The 21,710-nt window shown below is 50.1% G+C and overlaps 1 protein-coding gene and 1 pseudogene across 1 annotated transcript; both read left to right on the plus strand.

Annotated features, from left to right (window-relative positions):
- Positions 1-2,997: 2,997 nt before the first annotated feature.
- Positions 2,998-5,843, plus strand: LOC139004251 (UL16-binding protein 1-like; annotated as a pseudogene).
- Positions 5,844-8,209: 2,366 nt separating this feature from the next.
- Positions 8,210-19,748, plus strand: LOC139002714 (UL16-binding protein 2-like). The gene is made up of 6 exons (XM_070403790.1): positions 8,210-8,274; positions 9,110-9,213; positions 9,821-10,069; positions 16,448-16,711; positions 17,342-17,472; positions 18,603-19,748. Exons 1-5 carry the CDS (start codon positions 8,210-8,212, stop codon positions 17,467-17,469), a joined length of 810 nt encoding a protein of 269 aa, XP_070259891.1. The 3' UTR covers positions 17,470-17,472; positions 18,603-19,748.
- The last annotated feature ends 1,962 nt before the right edge of the window (positions 19,749-21,710 follow it).

Genomic DNA, 21,710 nt, shown 5'->3' on the forward strand with positions numbered 1-21,710 from the left:
GGGACGGCAATCTGCTCCTCAGAGGGGTGATAAACCTGCCCGAGGTCGCACAGCAAGTCGTCAGCAGCCCAGGACTACCCTGGCTCCTCAGTGCCTCCTGACTGACAGGTTAAGGGTGGCAGCTAATGCTCACCAGATGTCCTCCCGCTGGTCTGGGCCAGGCAGCCTTGTTGGATTCTCGATCCATTGCCGCTGGCTCTTTTTCAGGAAACTGTGACTTATATGTGCCGGTTCGACGGAATTTTGGATGTGACTTGGTTTTTACTCACACAACTAATGAGCTGCAGGAGATTCCCAGCTGTGCAGCGGCTCCAGAGCCAGAACAGCGCCCCATCCTGCACCCGCCACCCCCGCCTTCTTCTCCGCCTCCGCCTCCTCCCGGCCTAACGCGCAGGGGCGGGGGCGGAGCCTGCGGCGGTGGGGGCGGAGCCTGCGGCGGTGGGGGCGGGGCCTGCGGCGGTGGGGGGCGGGGCCTGCGGCAGTGGGGGCGGGGCCTGCGGCAGTCGGGGCGGAGGCAGAAAACCCTGAGTCTTTCAAGAAAAGAAGGAATGATTGTGAAGTTGGGAAGGAGACGGAAAGTAGTATGTGGCCAGGAGACTGGGGTGGAGGGAAACGGTCTGAGGTCCCGGGGAGAAGGGATGGGAATGCTGGGCACTTCGCCCCCAGGAGCAGGGCCCGGCCTGGGGAGGGGCAGCCCGGAGGGGCGGGGGCAGGACGACACTCGGGATTCAGTCCCTCCTTGGACCCTATGGATGCGGCTCCTTGACACATTGGGTCGCCCTCGGGCTCCAGGTCCCCGTGGCGTGGACTGTGGGCACCCAGTTGGGTCCGGTCCTCCTGGCCCCGCTTCTACGACAGGACTGTCCCTGGGCGGAGCGCGGCGGTGAAGCCAGAATGGAACCTGCGGGGCGGAAGGCGGCGGAATGGGGCGCGGGGGGCGCACTGGGACGGGGCCCAAGGCGCCCACGGGGGTTCAGAACCTTCCCGAGGGTGGGTGCCGCCACGCCCTGTTCAGCTGCCCTCCCGTGTACCAGGCAAGGCGAGGCCAGGGACAGGAAAAGGGGACTTGGGCTACAGAGTGATGCTGGGCGAAGGGGCGGGGAGTCGGGGAGGGAGCAGGAAATGCTGCCAAAGCCCAACCCCCACCCCACAGCTCCCGCCCTCCCTGGGAAGAGGGCCCTGGCCCAGGGTCGTCCTGGGGACCAGGGATGTTCACGGAGGGTCACGACCCACAGGTGACTGGATACCCCAACTCCGCTCACACCGCTTTCCTAGGCAAACCCTCTGACACCCCCCTGCTCTCCCCCTGGGCCTTCCCAGCAGCTTTGCCAGAGGGTCACACCCCGCAGTCCAGGCACTCACTTCCCCAGACTCACCGAAGCCACTGCCCCTCCCTAGTCACTGCTCCTCCCCCAGCCCAGCCGCTGAATCGCTGTCCACTTCACAAGACCTCCCATGTATAAGTGGTTCTATTTGGCCTGTGGGTTCAGGCTGGAGTGAATGTGAGAAGATGTGGGACCCACAGGGAGGCCAGTGCTCCCCTCCTTTCTGTAGACTGGATTCTTTGCCCCAAGGAGCCCACCAGGGACACCCCGTGAAGCTATGGGTGTGAGCTGAGTCCTGCTGGTGCAACATTTCTGGTGTCAGGATCAATCCCCCTGCATTTGTTTTCTTTCTTTTTCTATTTTTATTAAGACACTAGAGGCCCGGTGCCCAAAATTCATGCACGATGGGGTCCCTAGGCCTGGTGGGCGATCAGGGCCAGGCCGATAAGGGCCCTGAGGCCCCTGTGGGGTCTGGAGAGGGGGTGAAGGTCGCCAGGCGGGTGCAGAAGGAACAGACGCCAGACCCAATGCTGCCCTCTGCACCCCCTATCCCATGGTTCCGAGTCTCTCCCCTCCTTCCCTCTGAGCAGTGCTTCCACGGGGGAGGGGGTGTAGTGAGGGGAGCAGCAGGGAGAGGTTTCCATACCCAGTTTGGAATGTGCAGGAGGCAGCCAATCAATGATTCTCCATCATCATTGATGTTTCTATCTCTATTCCCTCTCTGAAATCAATCAAATATATATTTTTAAATACAAAGTTTTTAGAGGAAGACAGGTAGGGCAAGGGAGCTATTGACAGGGGGCATGTGAGATCTCGCTCACATTTCAGATAGGATAACATCAGGTGGTCCTCAGGGGTGACAGGTGAGCACTGGCAGAGGGTGGGGCAGGGCACTGCGGGCTGAGGAACGGGCTGTAATGACTGGGAAGGGCTGTGACAGTGACACGGAGCGGGTGCTGGGCCATCGCTGGGACCATTCATCCCCAAGAGGTTTCGATTCCGGAAGGAGGAGCCGTCCTTTCTTAGCCTAAAGGTGAGGCAGCGGCAGGAGTGGGCTGCCTGCTCCCCCGCAAATGTAAACGCACAAGGTGTCAGTCAGCAGCCAAGTCAGTGCCCAGCCAGGCCCGGTAGCTGTGTGCTGCCACCTTGTGGCTGTGCTGCGGCGCTATTGGCCAGAGGCCGAGCCACGCCCCTCCAAGCACACTAGCACAGGAAGCAGCCGGCAGGAAGCGGGAAGGTGGCCCCAAGCCAGTGTTCCGTAAGAGGGTGTGGGGCGGGGGGGGAGGGGAGCTGAGTTGGAAGTGAGGAGGCCTGAAGGTCGCCGTTGGAGGGAGCTGCGTCTGCCTTGGAGCTCGATGGGGAGCAGCGGTCGGTCGCTTTGGAGCAGCCGTGGGCAAACTACAGCCCGCGGGCCGGATCCGGCCCGTTTGAAATGAATAAAACTAAATAAAAAAAAAGACCGTACCCTTTTATGTAATGATGTTTACTTTGAATTTATATTAGTTCACACAAACACTCCATCCATGCTTTTGTTCCGGCCCTCCGGTCCAGTTTAAGAACCCATTGTGGCCCCCGAGTCAAAAAGTTTGCTCACCCCTGCTGGAGTCTGAGGGGCTTGGCCCGGAATGGGCGCTGGGATATTCCGCCCCTAAGGAACTCACAAGTCTTGTCCCAGCACCTTGTAGCAGTGGAACGTCATTTCTGGATACGCACTTTTTCTGAGGGTCGAGATGCAGGGGTCTGGGTCTGAAGGTGTCAGCCCGGTCTTCTTGCTCGTGCTTCTGCTTTGGGAACCCGCTGCTCCCCGCTGTGAGTTGGGAAATTGAATCCGGAGGAGGAAAGCTGATGGGCGGGGAGCCCACGATGGGGGTGGGGCACAGACCCCTCGGGGATCACCTCTGCGGGCGCCTTTCAGTCCCCGGGCGTCTGCATACCTGGCTGCCTCTGTCCAGGTAAGAAGGACGGAAATGAGCCTGTGACTTGTCACAAATAGTCCTGGGCGAAGGGACCAGGAGGAAGGTGGGAGAGAGGACGAAGCCGCGACAGCACGCCCCACCCACCCGCCTCACTAAAGGCCTCTGCAAAGTGGGAGCCGAGCCCCTGCCATCTGCACGTGAACAGGACAAGGACCACCCGGCCATCAGGGGGTCGCTTGCTGTCCAGATGGGGGAGGGGCGCTCAGTTACCTTTATTCCCACCCCTGCATTCCTCCCTCACAGGTGCTCCCTCTCTGGGCTACAAATTCAGTCACTCCTAATGGACAACCGTGGTGTGAAATTCAAGGCCAGGTCAATGGGAACACATTTGTTCATTATACCTGTGGTGGCGACAAGGTCAGACTCATCACTGTTCTGGAGATGAATGCCACACAGGCCTGGAGTGAACAGAGAGACGCTCTGCAGTACGTGGTGGAAGAGCTCAAGAAGACCCTGCTGGACATTAGAGCAGAGATTCCTGCAACCAGAGGTACGTTTACAAACCCAGGGTGGAGGCAGAACAGAGGTGTAGGGTGAGGGATCAGTTGTGTTTATGTAAATGTGGGAAGTCCATCCCACCCAAGAGCCTCAGGAGTCAGTGTAGGACACAGTACAAGCAGAAGGCTGGACACCAGTGGGGACAAAGGCTGTGTCAAGACCCAAGGCTGACCTCTTTCCCATGGGGCTGGGGACAGGTCCTCTCTCCCTGCAGGGCAGCATGATGTGTGAGCAGGAATCCAATGGACGCACCAGCGCATCCTGGGAGTTTGGATTGGATGGACAGATATCTCTCCGCTTTGACACAAAGAATGGACACTGGACAGTGCTGCACGGTGAAGGCAGACTGTTAAAGCAAACATTGGCGAGTGACAGAGCTACGACCGATTTCCTTGTTAGGATCTAACTGGAGACTGTAGGAAGTGGCTTCAACAAGTTTTGTGTCCCCTGAGCACACAAGGTAACTCTACAGAGGAAATGAAGTTGTAGGTCCCATGAAATAGACAGTCACACTGTGTGTGTGTCTGTGTGTTGTGTGTGGTTGGAGAAAGTGACCCATCCACCACGGTGAGGGATTTTTTGAGAATAAGGGCCATAGGTATGTTCTGCGATCCCTCCGTTGGTTTCTCACTTCCTCACGTCTCTGCCTGCACATGACCTTGGACCACTCACCTTTTCCTTGTCCTGTTCCCTCTTCTCAGCATCATGTGTCTTCATCTCACCTGGGCTACTTCTGGAAATCCTTTAACACCACCTCACATCAGCCCTGGGAGGATTCTCTGCCACCTCCCTCAGGTGTCACCTCCTCTTCTGTCCCAGCAGGAGTGATTGTTGTAACCCTTGCTTCCCCCGTTAGCTGTGTGAGCCCCAAGGGGCCGGGGCCCATCTCCTCTCTTTGCTCCAACCCCAGGCTCTGTCACTGTGGCTGCCACACGTTGAGGGTAGAAACTGCACAATAGGATGACCTGGGACAGCAGAGGCTGAGGGGCATCTCCATGGAATTGGGTTCTGCACGGCTGTCACTCTCCTGTTTCCATTACAGCTGCACCAACCACTGCCACAGCCACAGTCCCGTCCAAGGCCACAACCAACACGCCCATCCCTTCGGTCCTCCCTGTGATCCCCACCTGTGCAATCATAGCTGGCATCTTAGGCTGGGCCTTTAAGTAACAGGTACTGAGGGCTTCATTATGTGGGAAATGAGGGACAGATGGCCTGGGGTGAGGACAGGGAAAGATGAATTCCCAGCCTGACCCCTGATCCCGCCCCCCTTAAACTTCTCCTCCTGGAAATTAGACCAGGAGACTAACAGATGTTATCACTTCACAGCAATAAGTTGCACAAGCTCAGCCCTGAGTGCTGCTGTCTCCTCACTGTTGATGCCAGTGGGAAAGGGAGGGGCTCCCACCGAGGCTTCAGGCCTGTAGATGCTGAAGGGGTTTAGGGATTTCAGTCCTGATTCAGGTTCTCTGTTTGGGAGAGTGTGTTTGGGCCCAGGATGGGTGGTGTGGGGTCAGCAGGTACACGGCAGGGGCAGTGCTCACGTTCAGGTGAGAGCAGCATGCTGGGGCCATGTGATGTGTCCAGGGGAAGGGGAATACCCAGGGGGTTAAGAGGAGGGTGGCCTGGGTCTAAGCCCAGGAAGAGTTGGAAGGCCTTGCAGACCCAACTCGAAAAGCCGGAGTTCACAGAAAGTGGCTCTGAAAGGCCCAGTAAGGGGGGAGGCAAACAGTAAGGACTACTTAAGGAGGCAAACTGTAGCTGGACATTTGTAAACAAGGATCTGAAGTCCTGCCAAGAAGAAGTGAATGTTCACCGCGTGACTTGCAAGTGAGTCACGCTGGGTCAAGATTGCACATAATCTTGAGTTCCCAGAACATTTACCTCCCTGAGAAAAGAGAAGATTAAAAAGTCCTGGGTAGAGCAGAAAAGGGAAAGCACAGCAAGTGTCTTCAATGCGCTATTGTAATATAGAACAAAATAAAATTTTGTTGATTAACTGCTGACACACTAACCTCGTGCGAAACCCCAATAAAAGCAATGGTTGAGGGTACAGAGTTTGCTACATGCCTGAGCGAGCTGTAGCCCTCTGCCCGGCATCAATCGCTTGTGTGCTCGTCTTACCTCTGCGTCTTCGGTTCATTAAACATCCCTCAACAGCAAACCTTAAGGTTAGAAGGAGGCCTGGGATTCCTGGCTGAGCCCTGGTGTAATCACCTGACAGCCAGCCTCCTCCACATGCCAGATCCGGAGCCACTGAGGGGCCCCTATGAATAGGGCAGGGCTGGGCCCGTCATACTGAGAGCTCTGTGTGCTGCTGGGTAAGAGGCTGGGAGAGAAAGGAAAAAAGGGGTGTTTGTCTGCAACCCTCCCCAAGCTGTCAGGTGTCAGGATGGTCCTTCCTGTCCATCAGAGCTCCCACCAGGTCCTTAGACCCTCCCACCCTCCCGGAGCATCAAACCTGAGTGAAGGGAGCAGATTGAGTCATTACTCACTTTAGTCCTGAGCTCAAAACATCTGTCAGGGCTGGGGTGACTCTGATGTGCAAAAGGTGGGCAGAGCTTGGTACAGGCTGCTGGCCCAGGGCAGGGGTGGCAGGTTCAGGGAAAGATGTGACTCTAGTGAGGACGGGGCTGGAGATGGGGAGAGTGGGGTTCTGTAGCCCCAGAACAGACTCAGGGTTTCCTCAGGCACTGGGACCAACACCCGCCCTTTTCTGCAGGCTGCCTATGCGATGGGACCAAGAAGGCCCTGGTGTGTGGACCATCTCAGCGACTCTGCCTTTGCTTGGCTGCCTCTGCATGACCTGCTGCTCATTTTTAGAACCTCAGGAGTTCAAACCTTCAGAGACCAGGGTCAGATCAGGATGAGACGGTAGATGCAGCATCTACCAGGGTTGCTGCGTCAGCTGCTTTTTTTTAAATTGGAAAGCAAGCTCTGGGCTTCCCGGGATCCATGGGCCTTAGCATAGCCTCCAGGCCTCCCTGCGCCCCTCCTCCTCCTCCTGTGTGGAGCCTCTGGTCCCTGGTGATCAGTGCGCCTCCTAGCGACTGGTCCTGGTCTGGGGTTCCTTGTTATGGTTGTTTGGGCCTTTATTAGATAGGATAATGGACGCTGTTATGCCCAGAGTTCGGGGTCCCCAATAATCCACCACCAGGGAGCCTTTTCCAATGCAAAAGCAAAGGGTCTTTTATTCAAGCCCAGGACTTGGTCCCCCTCCTGCCTCTATTACTGGATGCAAGAGAGAGCCCCAAGTTCCAAGAGAACAAAGAATTTATAGGGCTTGGGGTGGGGTTGGGGGGCATACTCTGACCACTGATTTGGTCAATTCTGGTTGGTTGAGTGAGGGCCAGGGGCTAGTGACACAAGGGCAGGGTGCAGCTAGGGTCTGGTTATACAAAGACAGGGGTGGCCAGCATACTCTTGGCCTTGGGCTAGTTTTCCCCACTTTCCCATTGGCCGAGATAAGGGCAGGCTGAGTAACTGATATATTCTGCAGAGGGGTTAAGGACACAGCTATCAGTCCTGTTCTGTCCTTTCAGACACAACACTGTATTCGTTTCCAATGTGTAACATAATGAAGTGTCAGATGTGCCTCCTAATAACTCTCAGTTCACAATACAGTGTTATCAGCCGCAGTCCCCATGCCCTCCCTCCCCATGACGGGTTTAGTTTATCCCTGGAGTGTGTGCCCTTTAAGATAGGGCGATAGGCCATGGGGTGGCGAGCCCTGAGTGGTGTAAGGCCCACCGGGTGGTGTAAGGCCCACGGGGTGGGGGCGGGAGTGGGGGTGAAATATTACAATTACAGCCCCGGGAGTGAGGGGGCCTTAACCCAGGGATGGCAGCAATGCTGTGACACCATGGAGGTGTTTTCACTGAATAAATTCCCTTCCTGTCTCTACCCCTCACCTGGCACTCGCACCCCCTCAACCTCTCCCCCGCCCACCCCCGAAACCGGAAAAAAAACAGGCCTCGCCGAAACCGGTTTGGAGCATCGGCCTGCGGACTGAAGGGTTCCGGGTTCGATTCAGGTCAAGGGCATGTACCTGGGTTGCGGGCACATCCCCAGTGGGAGATGTGCAGGGGGCAGCTGATCGATGTTTCTCTCTCATCGATGTTTCTAACTCTCTATCTCTCTCCCTTCCTCTCTGTAGAAAATCAATAAAATATATTTAAAAAAACAAAAAACAAAACAGGCCAAATCTGCCGTGGGGCGGGCCGGGCCAAGGGTAGGACGTGGCGGTTTCAGGCGCACAAAGGACCAATCGGACGGGAGGGGGATGGGCGAAAGGAGGGCGGGGCCAATGACGTGAGGGAGACTTAAGGAAAGTGGTTCCACCCATTTAAGAACGGCTGCGTGGAAAGGAACAAGAGCGTTTTGAGGGAGCTGCTTCTGCCTGGGAACCCGATGGAGAGCAGCGGTCCGTCGCTTTGGAGTCTGAGGGGCTTCGCTTGCTGCCAGCACCGTCACCGGTAAGTCCCTGGGAGCCGGGGTGGGCTGTGCCTGGGGTGGCCTTTCCCTCCTGGAGCTGTTCTTCCCAGGGGGGCCGCTTCGGCTGCTTTTTTTTCCGATTTATTTATTTTTTATTGGAAAGCAAGCTCTGGGCTTCGGGTTCCTGGGATCCCTGGGCCTTAGCGTGCGCCTCCAGAACCCACTGCGCCCCCTTCCCCCTTCCCCCTTCTCCTCTATCCTCCTCCTGTTCAAGTTACTCCTGCGTGGAGCCTCTGGTCACCGTAGTGAGCCCTCTAGGGGTTGGTGGTGTTCCGAATATGGTTGTTGGACCTTTATTAGATAGGATAATTGATATATAACATTGTATTCGTTTCCAATGTGTAACATAATGAAGTGTTAGATGTGCCTCCTAATAACTCAGTGTAATCAACCGCAGTCCCCGTGCCCTGCCTCCCATGACGGGTTTAGTTTATCCCTGGAGTGTGTGCCCTTTAAGATGGGGTGATAGGCCATGGGGTGGAGAGCCCTGGGTGGTGTAAGGCCCACCGGGTGGGGGTGGGAGTGGGGGAGTGAAATGTTACAAGAATTACAGCCCCGGGAGTGGAGGGGGCCTTAACCGAGGGATGGCAGAAAGATGTGTTTTCATTGAACCAAATTCCCGTCTTGTCTATACCCCCTCACCCTGCACTTCCACCCCCAAAACGGGAAAAAAACAGGCCAAATCTGTAGGCGCGGGCGGAGGCGGGAGTGGCGCCCGGGGCCTAGCGTGGGGCACCTCCTGGGTCTGGTCGCCCAGGGAGCATGCGCAGCGCTAGACAGCCCAGGAAACAGCTCTTAAGTTCCGCCCCTGCCCAGGCACCGCGAGATCCGGGTGGCGGGGCGGCACCTGGGCGGTGCTACACAGCTACGCTCCGCCCCTGCCCGACACCGCGAGATCCGTGGCGGGGCAGCACATGCGAGTTCGGGGGGCGGGGCGTAAGTACACAAACCAGGAAGCAGCAGGCTGGGGGCTCCGCCAGTGCCTGAGCACTCCTTCTGAATGAGGGTCGAGATGGAGGGGTCTGGGTCTGAAGGTGTCAGCCCCGTTTTGCTGCTCGTACTTCTGCTTTGGGAACCCGCTGCTCCCCGCTGTGAGTTGGGGAAATGGAATCTGGGGCGGGCAGCCCATGGTGGGGTGGGGAACCTTCCCGCCGGGTGGGACACAGACCCCTCCGCGATCATCTCTGCTGGCGCCTTTCAGTCTCGGGGTATCTGCTTAGCTGGCCGCCTCTGTCCAGGTGAGAGGGACGGAAATGAGCCTGTGACTTGTCACAAATAGTCCTGGGCAAAGGGACCAGTAGGAAGATGGGAGAGAGGACTAAGCTCCCTCCTCCACCCCGAGCCGCGACAGCAACGCCCCAACCACCCGCCTCACTAAAGGCCTCTGCAAAGTGGGAGCCCGAGCCCCTGCCATCTGCACGTGAACAGGACAAGGACCACCCGGCCATCGGGGGGTCGCTTGCTGTCCAGAATGGGGGAGGGGCGCTCAGTTACCTTTATTCCCACCCCTGCCTTTCTCCCTCACAGGTGCTCCCTCTCTGGGCTACAAATTCACAGTCACTCCTAATGGACAACCGTGGTGTGAAATTCAAGGCCAGGTCAATGGGAACACATTTCTTCATTATACCTGTGGTGGCGACAAGGTCAGACTCATCAGTGTTCTGGATGTGAATGCCACACAGGCCTGGAGTGAACAGAGAGACGCTCTGCAGTACGTGGTGGAAGAGCTCAAGAAGACCCTGCTGGACATTAAAGCAGAGATTCCTGCAACCAGCGGTACGTTTACAAAACCCAGGGTGGAGGCAGAACAGAGGTGTAGGGTGAGGGATCAGTTGTGTTTATGCAAATGTGGGAAGTCCATCCCACCCAAGAGACTCGGGAGTCAGTGTAGGGCAGAGGGCTTGTTGATGTTCTGTTTGTGAACGGTGACGCTGAGATGAGCTCGGCGTGCAGGATTGAGTTTAGAGAAGCAGAGGGCTATTGCTATTCAGGCAAGTGGCAAAGCCCCCAAAGCTCTCATCACTTTTATTTGGGGAGTACAGCAAATAACAATGGAGTACAGCAAGTGACAATGATTAACAAGCATGCTTATGAGGTCATCTGAGCTAAGTTATACATTACAGTATTAATTTTCTATGTTATACAAAGACCCTTTCCACCTGCAGCAGTGCACCCTGCCTTGAACTTTCCATGCCCTCATGGACTATCACCTCAAGGAGATTCTGCCTCTGAACAGTAAGTCTTGCGTGGAAGACTTTTTTCTGGTGTGGCCTGCTTGCAGGCCCCTTCCTTTTCTTGGCAGAACGTCCTCTTCTAGTTAACTTTATTCCACTTGACCAGCTACAATTCCCCCTTTTAGTTTTGCTTCAGTTTCATGACAGAGAAGATAGCACTGTGTTGACTGTTTACTGCTGCGGCTTTACGGGATCTTCTGCAGACTAGTCCCAGACACACAGGCATTCTGGCAACTCCTGTCGAATAGTTGTTCATTCTTGTTCCTTCTTCATCTGGTTTCATAGGCCCACGATCATCAAAAGGTCCAGGTATCCAATAAGAGTCATTAGTATATATAGGTACAATCACATCTCTCCAAGATACCCCTCTCATTAGTGGAGGATTTGGGATGTAGGCCCAATAAGTATAGTTCTGCCCTTTTACCTGGGTAGTAAGGATAGCCAGCATAGCCACAAATAATGTAGGGGGAGTACAGGGCCTTCCATGGGCAGTCACAAGATGCTTCCCTTCCTGGCATAGGCGCTTCACCTGTCCCCATGTAGGTGGAGGGGTGTTTCGGGTGTGAGGCAATGGCAGGCGAATTGTTTGTCCTCCCTGGATGGTTAGCTGCGCAAACCGGTCTTCCAGTGCCGCTTCATCACACTTCCTCTTGCTCGCCATGCCTCAATTTGATTCTTTTATCAGGAATCCAGAACTTCTTGGTTCCTGTGGAAACATAAGCATAACCTCAACCCCACTGATGCCCACGAGAAATGAGAATAAGTATCAATAGAATGGTGAACAAATTTAAGTTTGCCAAATTCTGGCACCTGAGTGACATCCATTTGCCAAAGGGCATTAACAGTTTCTCCTTGGGGATTAACTCCCATGGGTAAGCGAGCAGTGTGGAATGGCTGACAGTGAGGGCATGTTTTTAAAATGTTTTTAGCCTGTCTCCAAGTGATATGATGCTTTTCTTTCAATGCCCTAGCATTGGAATGATACATATTATGCTCTCTTTGAGCGGAGGTTACTGTACCAACCAATTGATCAATGTTAGCATTCCCAGCAGATAAAGGTCCAGGTAGTAAAGAGTGAGTGAATGTGTATTATATAGATAGGATCATGCTGGAGTTGCGAGAGCATTTGAAGCTGTAGAAATAGTTCATGCAAGTTAGACCCATCATCAAAGATAGTAGCCGTTTCAATGTGTTGTACATAGAGTCTTTATCTTGTAGTAACATGACAACTGCAAACAATTCTGCCTTTTGTACTAATTGGTAAGGAGATTGTACTACTTTATTTTCTTTAAAATTACTGTTTCCAGCCATTCCTTGTTTGTTTGCATCAGTAAAATAAGTTTCTGCTCCAGATAGGGGGGTGGGAGAAATTATTTTTGGCAAAATTCATTGAGTCCTTTTCAAAAACTGAATTCTTTTGTCTTTAGGATAAATATTATGAATTTTTCCCATAAAATTATTAAAGGCTCTCTGCCAATCATCTGAAATTGCCAATGGATATCTTGTTGTTTACTAAAGGGTATTATTATTTCATCTGGATTTTTTTTTAAATATATTTTATTGATTTTTTACAGAGAGGAAGGGAGAGAGATAGAGAGTTAGAAACATCGATGAGAGAGAAACATCGATCAGCTGCCTCCTGCACATCTCCTACTGGGGATGTGCCCGCAACCAAGGTACATGCCCTTGACCGGAATCGAACCTGGGACCCTTCATTCCGCAGGCCGAAGCTCTATCCACTGAGCCAAACCGGTTTCGGCTCATCTGGATCTTGTCCACATAATTGTCGCAAACGGATTCTTGCCTTTTCTATTAAAATGCAAATTTTCTGTAAATATGTAGATAATTTTTTACTGGATTTATGAGGTAAAAATACCCATTCAATTATGTTAGTATCCTGCATAAGAATTCCTGTTGGAGAATGTGTGGTATGAATAATTAAAACTTTAAGATTCTGTAATGATTGTATACGATCTAACTGTCCTGCCTGAATTTGTTGTTCAGTTCATTGTAATTCGGCTTCTGCCTCAGGAGTCAATTGCCTAGGACTATTGAGATCTGAAGATCCTTCTAATGTTCAGAATAGATTAGTTAAGTGATAGGTAGGGATGCCAATAGATGGTTGAAGCCAATTTATATCCCCTAACAGTTTCTGAAAATCATTTAAGGTGTTAAGACTATCCTGTCTAATCTGAACTTTTTGAGGTTGAATAATGCTTGCTGAAATTTTCTGTCCTAGATATAACTAGGGCTCTGTTTGCTGAATTTTTTCCTCTGCTATTTGGAGTCCATCCTCCTTAAACAATTTTCTAGCCTCATGCAACATATTATCTACCTCAGGTTTTTCTTTATGTGCTAATAAGATATCATCCATGTAATGATAACAAATGCCTGTAACAAACATCTGCCTTAGTATTTGTAAAGGTTGCTGAACATAAGCTTGACACATAGTAGGAATATTTAACATACCCTGGGGGAGAACTCGCCATTGATATCTCTGATTAGGTTGGCTGTTATTTAATGAAGCAAATTTGTCACAATCCTGAGATTGTAAAGGGATTGTATGAAAACAGTATTTCAAATCAATAATTATCAGATGCCAATTTTTAGGAATCCATGCTGGATTTGGAATTCCAGGTTGTAAAGGTCCCATAGGCTCAATAATCTCATTAATCCGTCTTAAATCAGTTAGCATTCTCCATTTACCTGATTTTTTCTTTATAACAAAGACAGGGGAATTCCATGGACTAGAGCTGGCTTCTATATGCCCTAGTTGTACCTGTTCTTTAATAATGATTTGAAGTGCTTCTAACTTTTCTCTTGTTAGGGGCCACTGCTCTACCCATACTGATTTAGTTGTTTTCCATTTTAATGGTAGGGCGAAGTGCTTTGGAGTGGCCCCCTTTATAAATTTTGTCCTGAATACTGGTGCTAGCACCAGCTTGAAAAATCATTTGTCTATGGTCTTTCTGTAAAGAAGGTATAGTAATTGTAGCCCCTCATTGTTGTAAAAGATCTCTTCCTCACAAAGATAGTGCAATGGAGGCAATATATGGCTGTATTTTGCCCTTTTGTCCTTCAGGCCCCTGACATTTTCAAGTACATTAGAGCTTTGTAAAATTTCAGTGAGAGTCCCTAAACCTGTAAAGGTTGCATTCACCTTGTGTACCGGCCAAGATTGAGGCCAGTGCAAAGTAGAAATTATAGTCACATCAGCCCCAGAATCCACCAGGCCGATAATTTTTATTCCTTCCGGGAATATTACTGTAAGTTGAGGTCTTTGGTCTCCTAAGACTGTATGCCAAAAAACCTTTTTTCCCGTGCTACCAAATCCCCCAGTTCGCTTAACTGGTGCTGTATCCCCTATTTGTTTATAGGGAAGTAATAATAACTGTGCCATTTTTTTCTTCAGCCTTTATATTTATAATACTAGGAGCAGACATCATAACTAATATTTCTCCTTCATAATCTGTATCAATAACTCCGGGAGCATGTTTAGCTTTCCCTTGTGGGACCCTTGCCTTCCAACAATCCTTTTTCATGTCCCACTTTGCCACATCCATAGCATTTAACAGGATGGGGATTGCAGTTTTTAATGCATCAGCAAGAAGATTAGCATTATTATTAATTATTTATATAAGATTTTAATAAGATTATTATTATTATATTAGTATTATTTGTATAACTTTAGAAAATGATTGGGCCAGGGTGCTGGCCTCCATTTTTGACCAAGCCTTTAAACAACAAGCTTTAATCTGTGCAATAATAGCATCCTCTAACAGCACCTGTTGCTGTAAGCTACTATGTGTCCCAGTTCCTGTTAACTGGTCAAAATTAGATCCAGGTGGATTTTGTTGGGCATTAATCGTCGCCACTCTCCTGGCTTCTTCCCACCACCAGGATTTAAATTGCAGATATTGCCCTGGGGCTAATACTGCCTTAGCTATAGAATTCCAATCATATGGAGTTAATTTATAATCTGAAGCCAGAGCTTATATTATTCCTACTGTATATGGAGCATCAGCCCCTTAATTAGCAACTGATTCTTTTAACAGTTTTATTACTCTTAACTCTACATGTTGATGAGTTAACTCTACATACCCTTGAGGGTATTGAGCATTATCAGGTCTTGGTGTCCTCAGGATGGGGAATACAGAAGGTCCTCCAGGATTCTCCCAATGAAAGCCTCCAGAAAGGGTCTCATCCCCTCCTTCCAAAAGAACCTTGTGAACCTCCTGTTGTAAAGGAATAATAACAGTATGCCCTACACTCGGGCCCTCATAGGGAGGTGCTGTTGGCAAAGAAAGTGGTGGAGGTCAGCCATGAACGCCGGATTAATAGCTAGTGCCGTTTTACTTTCGATTTTTGGTGGCAGCGCAACCAACTCCTAAGGACTTTTATTCTCTTTCTTTCCCTCTACTACTGTAAGTAATAACTCTTTTAGACTCCATAAAAGCTCCTTCATCTCCGTGTCCCTTCTCGCTACCCTTCTTTTCCTTAACTTAGGGCAAGTATAAAAATCATCATCAGTCTCAGCGGAAGATGAAATATCCAGCTCTGAATCGCTGGCTGAGGCTATTCTTTCATAACCTTCTAATTTATTTTGACAGCTAGTTTTCTGTTCCTTTCTTGACTCCCCCGGTTTTGCGACCGCACCCGGGAGCGGCACAGAGGGTAGTAATCTCTCAGGAGGGAGAGGCTCAGGACACCCAGCTCCTGGAGCAGCACTATGCAACCTCAAAGGAATTTTTTCATAATCTTCAGAATCAGACTGAAAAGGCTGTAAAGCTAACGTTACTAAATTAAAAATAGCACATACATCAGCCTCTATAGCATTTGCCTGTTGATGAACCTGCCTTAATGCCTTTCCGACTTGTTTCCACAACTTAAGATTTTTTTTTATATATATTTTATTGATTTTTTTACAGAGAGGAAGGGAGAGGGATAGAGAGTTAGAAACATTGATGAGAGAGAATCATCGACCAGCTGTCTCCTGCACACCTCCTACTGGGGGTGTGCCCGCAACCAACGTACATGCCCTTGACCGGAATCGAACCCGGGACCCTTCAGTCCGCAGGTCGACGCTCTATCCACTGAGCCAAACCGGTTTCAGCGCACAACTTAAGATTTAACTGCTATTTGCCTTCTGGGTGAAACCAATAACAGTGCTGCTGGACTGACTTAAACAATTTTTTAAAAGCCTCATCCTTCACTTTTAACCCTGAGCTCTGTAATAATGATCCCAAGACGGCGATGTATTGACGCTGTAGGAATGGGGAGTTCCCCATGACTCTGTCTTCTATTGCCAAAAGTTCTGCATACTCTGCACTGGCAAATCCTTTTCGGTCCTGCCCGATCCCGATTACTCACCTTAGGGTCCCTGTTCAAGACGCCATTTGTTGATGTTCTGTTTGTGAACGGTGACGCTGAGATGAGCTCGGCGTGCAGGATTGAGTTTAGAGAAGCAGAGGGCTATTGCTATTCAGGCAAGTGGCAAAGCCCCCAAAGCTCTCATCACTTTTATTTGGGGAGTACAGTAAATAACAATGGAGTACAGCAAGTGACAATGATTAACAAGCATGCTTATGAGATCATCTGAGCTAAGTTATACATTACAGTATTAATTTTCTATGTTATACAAAGACCCTTTCCACCTGCAGCAGTGCACCCTCCCTTGAACTTTCCCTGCCCTCATGGACTATTTATCACCTCAAGGAAAGTTCTGCCTCTGAACAGTAAGTCTTGCTTGCAAGACTTATTTTCTGATGTGGCCCGCTTGCAGGCCCCCGCCTTTTCTTGGCAGAACGTCCTCTTCTAGTTAACTTGTTCCACTTGACCAGCTACAGGGCTGGACACCAGGTGGGGACAAAGGCTCTGTCAAAACGCAAAGCTGATCTCTTTCCCATGGGGCTGGGGACAGGTCCTCTCTCCCTGCAGGGCAGCATGATGTGTGAGCAGGAATTCAATGGACGCACCAGCGCATCCTGCGAGTTTGGATTGGATGGACAGATATCTCTCCACTTGGACACAAAGAATGGACACTGGACAGTGCTGCACGGTGAAGGCATTCTGTTAAAGCAAACATTGGCGAGTGACAGAGCTATGACCGATCTCCTTGTTAGGACATCAACTGGAGACTGTAGGAAATGGCTTCAACAAGTTTCGTGTCCCCTGAGCACACAAGGTAAATCTACAGAGGAAATGAAGTTGTAGGTCCCATGAAATGAGATTCACACTGTGTGTGTGTCTGTGTGTTGTGTGTGGTTTGAGAAAATGACCCATCCACCACGGTGAGGGTTTTTGGAGAATAAGGGCCATAGGTATGTTCTGGGATCCCTCCTTGGGTTTCTCGCTTCCTCACGTCTCTGCCTGCACATGACCTTGGACCACTCACTCACCGGGGATTCTTGCTGACTGCAAACCTGCGGGCTGTTCTGTTTCCAGACCTTTTCCTTGTCCTGTTCCCTCTTCTCAGCATCATGTGTCTTCATCTCACCTGCTCTATTTCTGGAAATCCTTTAACACCACCTCACACCAGCCCTGCGAGGATTCTCTGCCACCACCCTCAGGTGTCACCTCCTCTTCTGACCCAGCAAGAGTGATTGTTGTAACCCTTGCTTCCCCCGTTAGCTGTGAGCCCCAAGGGGCCGGGGCCCATCTCTTCTCTTTGCTCCAACCCCAGGCTCTGTCACTGTGGCTGCCACACGTGGAGGGTAGAAACTGCACAATAGGGTGACCTGGGACAGCAGGGGCTGAGGGGCATCTCCATGGAATCGGGTTCTGCACGGCTGTCACTCTCCTGTTTCCATTACAGCTGCACCAACCACTGCCACAGCCACAGTCCCGTCCAAGGCCACAACCAACACGCCCATCCCTTCGGTCCTCCCTGTGATCCTCACCTGCACAGTCATAGTTGGCATCTTAGGCTGGGCCTTTAAGTAACAGGTACTGAGGGCTTCATTATGTGGGAAATGAGGGACAGATGGCCTGGGGTGAGGACAGGGAAAGATGAATTCCCAGCCTGACCCCTGATCCCGCCCCCCTTAAACTTCTCCTCCTGGAAATTAGACCAGGAAACTAACACATGTTATCACTTCACAGCAATAAGTTGCACAAGCTCAGCCCTGAGTGCTGCTGTCTCCTCACTGTTGATGCCAGTGGGAAAGGGAGGGGCTCCTACCAAGGCTTAGGGCCTGTAGATGCTGAAGGGGTTTAGGGATTTCAGTCCTGATTCAGGTTCTCAGTTTGGGAGAGTGTGTTTGGGCCCAGGATGGGTGGTGTGGGTAAAGCAGCACACGGCAGGGGCAGTGCTCACGTTCAGGTGAGAGCAGCATGCTGGCACCATGTGATGTGTCCAGGGGAAAGGAATACCCAGGGGCCTAAGAGGAGAGTGGCCTGGGTCTAAGCCCAGGAAGAGGTGGAAGGCCTTGCAGACCCAACTCGAAAGCCAGAGTTCACAGAAAGTGGCTCTGAAAGTCCCAGTAAGGGGGGAGGCAAACCTTAAGGTTAGAAGGAGGCCTGGGATTCCTGGCTGAGCCCTGGTGTAATCACCTGACAGCCAGCCTCCTCCACATGCCAGATCCGGAGCCACTGAGGGGCCCCTATGAATAGGGCAGGGCTGGGCCCGTCATACTGAGAGCTCTGTGTGCTGCTGGGTAAGAGGCTGGGAGAGAAAGGAAAAAGAGGTGTTTGTCTGCAACCCTCCCCAAGCTGTCAGGTGTCAGGGTGGGCCTTCCTGTCCATCAGAGCTCTCACCAAGTTCTTAGACACGCCGCCCCGCCCCCCCCACACACACACCCCCCGGAGCATCAGACCTGAGTGAAGGGAGCAGATTGAGTCATCACTCACTTTAGTCCTGAGCTCAAAACATCTGTCAGGGCTGGGGTGACTCTGATGTGCAAAGGGTGGGCAGAGCTTGGTACAGGCTGCTGGCCCAGGGCAGGGGTGGCAGGTTCAGGGAAAGATGTGACTCTAGTGAGGACGGGGCTGGAGATGGGGAGAGTGGGGTTCTGTACCCCCAGATCGGACCCAGGGTTTCCTGAGCCACTGTGACCAACACTCATCCTTTTCTGCAGGCTGCCTATGCGATGGGACCAAGAACGCCCTAGTGATATGGACCATCTCAGGGACTCTGCCTTTTGCTTGGCTGCCTGTGCATGACCTGCTGCTCAGTTTTTGGACACCAGGAGTTCAAAGCTTCCGCCCAGAGACCAGGGTCAGATCAGGATGAGACAGTAGATGCAGCATCTCATGTCCATTATTTCATTGCTGATTATCCTCTCCGGTGCCTTTTTTTAAAAAAATATATTTTATTGCTTTTTTACAGAAAGGAAGGGAGAGGGATAGAGTCAGATACATCGATGAGAGAGAAACATCGACCTGCTGCCTCCTGCACACCCCCCACTGGGGATGTGCCTGCAACCAAGGTACATGCCGTTGACCAGAATCGAACCTGGGACCTTTCAGTCCACAGGCCGACGCTCTATCCAGAGCCAAACCGGTTACGGCTCTCCGGTGCCTTTTAAACATACCATGCCACTTTCTGTGGTCCTAAGAGATGTAATTCCTACATTTAAACATTAATAGCTTCAATAAGAGATCTCAACAAAGAGAACATTTTCCATCTTCTTGTGGAGGATCAGATACATCTCTGCATGTATTATTTTCAAGCAGATAATATTGCCAAAAAGTGCCAGACCTTAGGGTTTTTTTCTGTGTCCTCAAAAGCAGTCACGAGGGCAGCAAAGGTGACATGCTGGGGAAGGTGGAAGACCAGTCTGCGAAAGAGACTACTTTTGTTGACGAAAGAGCAACTTTGTGAAAGAGGCTAAGAAAGTGCCACTGGTGGCAACACCTATCAGCACAGCACAGTCAATCAGTGGACCGCAAATGTAGTAGAACAGACTTAAGCCAACTCACCAGGCTGGGAAAACCATTCACATACATTGTGACCTGTATAAGCATGCAGAAGAACGGAGCAGGAGTACACACGCGAGTTCTTGCTTCTGGAACAGCTCTACTGACATCCTCAGCGCCTTCAGACTGTCCATCTGACTGACCTCATCAACCTGGGCTCTTTCTCCTCTGTCTCAACATTTCCGATCTAGCCACCAGCCATGAATTCAGTGAACAGCTTTATTTACAACTGTTTCCATTGCTAGCTTATATCAGTATGATGAAATTTAAATAAATATCTTTATATTCTTAAAAAGTTAATTACACCGATGGAGTTTTGTATTATTCTTTTTTTAGATAATTTTTTAGTTTATCTGAGCCAAACATGACAAATACCAACAGCAAGATCTCAAATCCTGAGAATAACAAGGTGGTTTTTTTTTCTGTCTAATGCTCTCCAGGTCCATCCATGCTGTCTTAAAAGGTAAGGTTTCCTTCTCTTCCTCCTGCTTTTTGCTAATCCTCACCAGGGGATATTTTCCCATTTAATTTTATAGAACATTAAAGGGAGGGGGAGGAGAGAGAGAGAAACATTGATGAGAAAAACACATCAATTGGTTGCCTCATACATGGGCCCCTACCAGAGCCAGGGAACAAAACTACAACTGAAGAATTGAACCTGTGACCCTTCCACGCTCGGGCCAGTGCTCTAGCACTGAGACACATGGGCCAGGACAAGATTTCCTTCTTTTTTATGGCCAAGTAGTGTTCTATTCTGTAAATGTACCACATGTTTTTATCCACTCACATACCGGTGGGCACTTGGGCTGCTTCCAAATCTTGGCTATTGTAAGTAGCACTGCAGTAAGCATAAGGGTGCATATATTCTTTCCAACCAGTGTTTCAGTTTTGCTTGGATAATATATTCCCAGAAGTGGAATCATTGGGTTATAAGGCAGTTCCACGTCTAATTGAGATATGGAGATTTGCTTTGTAACCCAGTAGAGAACCCACAGCATTTCACTGTTCCTCCATGTTAGGGGTAAGTATTCCCAGTGATTCTGCTAGAACTTCTTGTGGAAACGAATGTAAGTGGGCTCTTTTTTTTTTTTTTTTTTTTTTAATTCTCACTTGAGGACATGCTATTCTTAGGAAGAGAGAGCGAAAGAGAGAAACATTGGTGTGAGAGATTGGTTGCCTCCCCTATGCACTGAATACACTGTTCAACACCATAGGTTCCCTCCACCTGGAGTGAACTCCCAACCCAGGCATGGGCCCTGACTTCTCCATCCATAAGACAATGCTCAACTATCTGAGCCACACTGGCCTGGGCACTTTCAATCTTTTTACAGGCTTATTCACCATCTGAATGGCTCAAAGCATTTGCCCAAATGCTTTAGAAGAATTAGACTGATGCTTATTATTTGTAGGAGGTCATTACATATTCTGAATACTGATCCTTTGTGGCAAAATACAACTTTGAGAAGCAGGGATGTTTCTGCTATGAAGACCTCCTTCAGTGAGAAGTGAGTCTTCACAGCAGAAACATCCCTGCTTCTCAAAGTTGTATTTCCCCACAGACAAAGGATCAGTATTCAGAATATGTAATGAACTCCTACAAATAAGGATCAGTCTAATTCTTCTATCCTTCACACCCATGACAGACAAAATGTCAGTATCTCTGTAAGAAGTCGTAGGCAGGAAATGGAATGCCAGCCATTCTCTTACACTGTTAGTAGGAGAATAATCAAGTCACTCCCTTTCACATACGTGTATGTTACCACATCCTGATAGTGGATGCGAGTTTCTCCTGCTACTCAGAAGTGCCAGTGTTACTTCCAGGCTGGCAAATTGTGGACCAAAAGGTATATGGTTGTTTCTTCTGGTGTTATGTGTCAGAGCAAAGAATGAACAATAAGATACCCTACTGAAGTAGACTATATTTTTCAATGTTGTTTAAAGATTTCTGTTTCTCCCTACTGAAAACAAAATAACCTGAACTCTCAAAAAATAAGAAAACCAAAATGCCTAATGAAATAAACTTTTCAGATATATATTTGAAGACTACTGGTTGATGTACAATAATATTAGCCACATAAGTCTAAATGTATGCACAGGCATTTAAACATTTTACAGGCCAACAAAAAGGGCAAGTAAAAAACCATAACCCACATCTTCTGAGTATCAAGGAAACAAAAAATTCCTAAAGCCATCAGTTCCTTTGAGTCTGAAGGACATTATCAGAACAACTTGAAATTTGAATGGGGTCAAGGACTGGATTGCAGTGA

The sequence above is a fragment of the Myotis yumanensis genome, unplaced genomic scaffold (assembly GCF_028538775.1).
Source record: "Myotis yumanensis isolate MYYU_CA2020_CCGP unplaced genomic scaffold, mMyoYum1.0.hap1 SCAF_2, whole genome shotgun sequence".
Taxonomy (NCBI): domain Eukaryota; kingdom Metazoa; phylum Chordata; class Mammalia; order Chiroptera; family Vespertilionidae; genus Myotis; species Myotis yumanensis.

Excerpts from the sequence above, each read along its gene's own strand:
- LOC139002714 (XM_070403790.1), top strand. The coding sequence starts at position 8,210 with ATGGAGAGCAGCGGTCCGTCGCTTTGGAGTCTGAGGGGCTTCGCTTGC. Across the intron at positions 10,070-16,447 it reads AGAGATTCCTGCAACCAGCG|GTCCTCTCTCCCTGCAGGGC; the intron begins GTACGTTTACAA and ends GGCTGGGGACAG. Across the intron at positions 16,712-17,341 it reads GTGTCCCCTGAGCACACAAG|CTGCACCAACCACTGCCACA; the intron begins GTAAATCTACAG and ends TTTCCATTACAG.